General features: G+C 52.3%; 1 protein-coding gene across 1 annotated transcript; it reads left to right on the plus strand.

Annotated features, from left to right (window-relative positions):
* The first annotated feature begins 578 nt into the window (after nt 1–578).
* Nucleotides 579–5595, plus strand: GJD3 (gap junction protein delta 3). Its single transcript, XM_029574043.1, has 2 exons — nt 579–828; nt 2147–5595. The coding sequence occupies exon 2, from the start codon at nt 2172–2174 to the stop codon at nt 3030–3032; it is 861 nt and encodes a 286-aa protein (XP_029429903.1). The 5' UTR covers nt 579–828; nt 2147–2171; the 3' UTR covers nt 3033–5595.
* The last annotated feature ends 271 nt before the right edge of the window (nt 5596–5866 follow it).

Here is a 5866-nt window from a genome sequence, read left to right on the forward strand (position 1 = left end):
TGCCCTTCTCTCTCTCCCCCTCCCCCCAGGTGTATAGAGCCAGCTCCTGCCCTTCTCTCTCTCCCCCTCCCCCCAGGTGTATAGAGCCAGCTCCTGCCCGTCTCCTCCCCCTCCCCCCAGGTGCATAGAGCCAGCTCCTGCCCGTCTCTCCCCCCTCCCCCCAGGTATATAGAGCCAGCTCCTGCCCGTCTCTCCCCCTCCCCCCAGGTGCATAGAGCCAGCTCCTGCCTTCTCCCCCTCCCCCCAGGTGCATAGAGCTAGCTCCTGCCCTTCTCCCCCTCCCCCTCCCCCCAGGTGCATAGAGCCTAGCTCCTGCCCTTCTCCCCTCCCCCTCCCCCCAGGTGCATAGAGCCAGCTCCTGCCCGTCTCTCCCCCTCCCCCCCAGGTGCATAGAGCCAGCTCCTGCCCGTCTCTCCCCCCCCCCCCAGGTGCATAGAGCCAGCTCCTGCCCGTCTCTCCCCCCTCCCCCAGGTGTATAGAGCCAGCTCCTGCCCTTGTCCCCCCCCCCCCCCCCCCATGAGAAGGAGAATATCCTCCTGCCCTGCACTTGTCTTGCTGGAGGGAGACCTGCAGCTGAGCCTAAGGCACAGAAAAGCTAAGCCCGGAGTTTTACTCCTGAAAGCGCAGGGCTCAGTCACAGACCAAGAGGTGAAGTGACTGCTCCAAGGTCACGGACAGAAGGGAAACTCCAGTCCCCTCCCAGCTCCTGTCCTGACGCCAGAGCCGCGCTGCCCCTCCGGGACTCGCAGCGGAAGGGGAGTTTCTCCGCCGGGCTCCGGAGTCAGAACAAGGCAAGGAAAGCGCCGGACTGCGGGCTCTGCCGGGCAGGTAAGGTGGGACGGGATCCTGAATGGGAGCACAGCTGGATCCGGAGTCCGAGCACAGCTGGAGGCTGCTGCCAGGGCCACAGGGCACCGCTTCGTTTTCTCCCCCTCGCTTTGGATTTAATGCTCTGGGGTGCAAAAGGCTTGGGCGTTGTGATTTTTGTGTAGAGAAACCGTGAGGCAGGGTCAGCTAATGTCCCAGCAGGGAGTCAATATCGGTTTTTATAAGGCAGGGAAGCAGAAGGGAGTCAAAGCGAGGAAAAGGGGACTGGGAGGAGGGAGCCCGCTCTGTCTGCTCGCAAAGCAAAGTTTTACAGAAAGTGAAACTGCGGCTCCCCCGGGCCAGAAATCTAAACAACGGACCTCGATGCTGATCTAAGCAATGGGTGGGGGAAATGCCCCCGTCCCTGCCTCGGCTGGGGCCTGAGCACCCTGGGACTTTTCTGCTGCACAAGCCTTAGCTAAGCTCTGAAAACACATCCCCCTTGCTCTTAGTCCTCACCTCCAGTGGGTTTTAGGAGGCTTGTGCAATCCTGGGGCCCGCCGTCAGTACAAAATGCCCCTGCCCCAGTCCCAGGAGGGAACACATAACCAGTGCCCAGGCCTTAAGAGCCGCACTGGCTCCCACTTCAATGCAGGGGTGGCTTTAGGTTGGCAACTTTCATTGTTAAGCTCCTGAATGATTGCTTCTCATGTGCACCCACACATTATATTGTGACATTATATACATTATATACATTATGTACTCCAGCTCCTGCTCGGAGATCCGAGTGGGCCCAATTATTAGCTGCCAGCTACGGAGTCAGACACTGCTCTTTGGGGAAGCTTTTGGATGAAGCAGCGCGATCTATTCTAGAAGTATTTTACCATAGTCTATATATGTATGGTTTTGTTTTTAATTATTGTATATGTACTTTTTTATGCTGTATCGATTTTTATGATTGTTTTATTGTAATCTGTGCCAAACTGATTTATGGAGGCTGCAGAATATAAGTATTTTTAAATAAATAAAATAAACAATCCTGGCTCACTCCAGAGGAGCAGTAAGAAAAATATGCCCAATTCAAATTCTGCATGTATTGATCCTCACCCCCAACTTATTGGAGGGCAAGTAATAAACATTTTTAAATCTATAAATCCTGTGGGCTCTCCATGCCAGACCTGGGCTGTGCTCAGTGCACTTCCTTCTGGTAGCCCAGCCCGCCTGTACCCTTGTTGCCCCATGCTCCACTCATCACATTCTCCCTTCTCTAAGTCTCCTTGGCCAGGCTGTGACTCTGCCCTGCTCTGCCCGTGTCACTGATGCCTCCTTTCCATTACAGGGGGGCTCGTCGTGGTGACTCTGCCATGGGGGAATGGAGCTTCCTCAGCTCCTTGCTGGACTCTGTGCAGGAGCATTCGCCCATGGTGGGCCGCTTCTGGTTGGTGGTGATGCTGATTTTCCGGATCCTGATCCTGGGGACCGTGGGCAGCGATGTCTTTGAGGACGAGCAGGAGGAGTTTGTGTGCAACACAATGCAGCCGGGCTGCCGGCAAGTGTGCTACAACAAGGCCTTCCCCATCTCCCACTACCGCTTCTGGGTCTTCCACATCGTGCTGCTCTCGGCTCCTGCAGTGCTGTTTGTCATCTACTCCATGCACCAGAGCACGAAAATCGCCCAGGAGCAGGAGAGAGCAGAGGCAGAGGACAAGAAGGAAAGCCGCCTGTGCCCCGCGCTGCAGCCGAGCCCACGGCTCCAGCACATCCGCAACTTCTACATCGTCAACGTGCTCCTGCGCATCCTGGCGGAAGCGGGCTTCCTGGTGGGCCAGTGGATGCTCTACGGGTTCTGGGTGGAAGCCCAATACGTCTGCAAGACTGTGCCCTGCCCCCACACGGTGGACTGCTTCGTCTCCCGGCCCACAGAGAAAACCATCTTTGTCCAGTTTTACTTTGTGGTGGGGATCATCTCGGCTGTCCTGAGTCTGGCCGAGCTCGCCCACCTGCTCTTCAAGGAGAGGTGGAAGAACCGGGCCCCGGCCACTTACGAGCAAGAGAACTGGTCCAACAGGGCGCAGGAGAAATCCCGCCACTACCTGCTGCAAACAGGGGGCCGCAGCGTGCCAGGCCCCTACATCTCAAACGCTGTGCTCCACGGGAAGCCCAGGCCCAGTCCGGGCAGCAGCAAGTCATCCAGGTCCACATTCAAGGCAGACCTGACCGTGTAGCCCAGCGCCCCCTTTGCCATGCCAAGTACAGGGAGGGGTTGACTGCTTGAGCAGGGCAATGGGGGGGCAGTAACTTTGCAGGGGATACAATCCCCAGCCTGGCCACACAAAGCCTTGCGTCCAGGCCCTGAGGAATCCTGCCTCGGACATAGCCACGCAGTTCCTGAGTCTGAGAAGCTCTTGTTCTGCCAGCTCCAGCGCATGCTTCCCCTGCCACTGCTGGTAAGTGGAGCCCCCCCGGAGCACGGCAGAGGGCTGTCCCCATCCTCTGCTGATGTCACAGGGCAGCTGGGTGCCATCGCTGCCCTACCCGCATGACCCTGCAAGGCGGCCATCATACTGTGCTGTATAACATTCATTTCTTGAGAGGGGAGGGTCCCCATCTGCTTCCCTGTTTCTGACTACGCCCCTCAAAGGTTGTGTTCAGTGAACAGACTCCCCCTCCCTCGCTGGCTCCAGGCTGGGCAGGAGGCTATTCCCCCCCCCATGCATTCATCATTCCTCCCAGTCCGGGGACCTGAGGGTACCAGACCCCCAAATGCCAGCAGCCCCTTCCAGACCAGAGGTGTAGATCTAAATGCAGGAGTCCTCGGTGCTGCTGGCCATGCAGTCAGTATGAAGGGTTGCCCCTGGGCCACGAAGCCCACACAGGACCCTGGAGTGCCCGGCAGTTCAGGGAGAAGAGTTTGTAATGTCTGCTGCCTGCAGGACTTCCAAGGGTGGTGCTGCTGCACTGTTCACATGTGCTAAGACCAAAGGAAAACTTTGCTTGATATTTTCTTTTGATTAAGATAAAATATAAGAAATGAACTGAGTTTTCTCCCCACCCCACTGTTTGACTGCTTTGGTTGAAGCATGAAACTAGCGCCATTCGTAGGTATACACTTCTAGTTAATGTACATTCAGTGTGTCATTCTTTAAGTTATTTTAATTTAAAGCAGATTTTTCAATGAATGAAGTAGTATGGCTCTTGTGTTAATCTGTTTTTGAACCTACAAGTTATAAAACAAGCTGTTGCTGAAACCTTTTCCTTGGAGTAACTCAACACCTTTGTGACTGACGTTTGAGAACTTGGTGCTAAGCTGATGAGGATCTCATCCACCGCTTACTGAGATTTCTTCACTAAATTCCATATCAGCTAGGCTGGCATTTTATATCTGCAGTTAGTTCTTCACTGCCTGAATTTTCAATGGGGTAGACACCTGCCAGAAGGGTGGATAAGAGGAGAGATGACTTTAAAAACGTGACTGAAATGGTCAAAGGTTTAGTTCAGTTTTATTGACTTAAGTGCAATTCCCCCCAGATATCAAAGCAGTTTGCAAAGATGAATAAATAGCATAATAAAACAATAAACTAATCAAATTAATTTGGAATAAACTTAAAAAGATAATAATTCAATAAGAATGGAGCAGTAATCATTTTAACCAGAATTAAAGGCATCACAGTAAGCGAGCAACAGAGTAAAACAGATAATAAAACATTCAGCTACGGGAATCGAGCAGATTGTGTTCAGTAAATAACAGTTTACTATAAAAGCGGTTGGGTCAGAAAGGTAAGGAACCAAGGGCCTGTAAACTTCTCTCCTGCCTGGGATCTGTACAGAGCTAAAGGGCTGGAGTCTTATTATTGGGGGTGATGGGGTCATGCAGCAGGAAGTGCTCCAGTAGGTTTGTAAAGCTTAATCTGAACACAAGATTGAGAAGTTTGAACACGATTCTGTCTACAACGTGGAGCTCAGCCAACCGGGGGGGGGGGGGGGTCACAGGAACAAACCATATGGCAACTCTGCCTTCATGTAAAAAAAAAAAAAGCTAAGTTCTGCAGCAGGGATGCAGAAATCCAAGAGCCAAGACAATTCTGGAAGGGAAGAGACCTGGAGATCATCATCTCTGAGGACCTCAGTGTTGAAAATCAATGTCACAAGGCAGGTGGGAAGCTGATAGCATAGAGAGAGGGAAGTGATGTTACCTCTCTCCAGGTCTCTGGTGAGACCCCCACCTTGAGGACTGTGTGCACTTCTGGAGGCCTCATCTACAAAAGGACAGACAAAGTGGCAGGAAGTTAGAGGAGGGCCACCAAAATGGAGCAGGGCCTGCACTGTAAGCCTTACACAGACTGAGGGAGGTAAAGACGAAGATGCAATACAAACTTTTGGATATCAAACAGGCCTCAATAAAGCTCCAGAAGAAAGCAGTTTCTGTGGAGTGAAAAGGACAAGCAGTCATCACATGAAGCTGAAGGGAGAGAAGCTGGAAAGAATATGAGAGAACACTTTTTCATTGAGGGGATGACTCCTGCACCAGATTCAGCGAAGGCGTTAACTCAGACAGTGGCAGGATTCAAACAGGCTGGGGCCAGACACCACCTCAGTGGTGGGCAGCTAGAAATGGGCAGGCTGGGGGGACCTGATGGTCCTTTTCTGCTAACGTCTTCCATGTTTCTGAAATACATTTTGGATTTGACACTGTGAAAAAGTCTGATAATGTGTGACCAAGGGAATACTAAAAAAAAAAAAAAAGAGCTATAGGGACAGCACAGGATTTGTGAATAAGGAGCAGGATCTGCTAAATATTGTTCTGGGGCTGGATCATTGGTGCTTTCCACTAAAGTAAGAAGTCAGTGGGTCCGATTTGCATTCCAGGCAAACGCATGCGGAAGCTGGCGAGTCACATTGCTTGGCACGGTTTGGCTGCTGCATCTTTTACCCAAGGAGGCAATTTCCTGAAACTCCAGGAAGGGGTAAAAGATCATGCAAGTCAACTCCTTGTGCAAAAAAAAAGATAGAACCCTCAGCTGTGTTTCTGCTCCCTTTCTCCTTCCTGGCAGAAAGAGAG

This window comes from Rhinatrema bivittatum, chromosome 12 (assembly GCF_901001135.1).
Source record: "Rhinatrema bivittatum chromosome 12, aRhiBiv1.1, whole genome shotgun sequence".
Lineage (NCBI taxonomy): Eukaryota > Metazoa > Chordata > Amphibia > Gymnophiona > Rhinatrematidae > Rhinatrema > Rhinatrema bivittatum.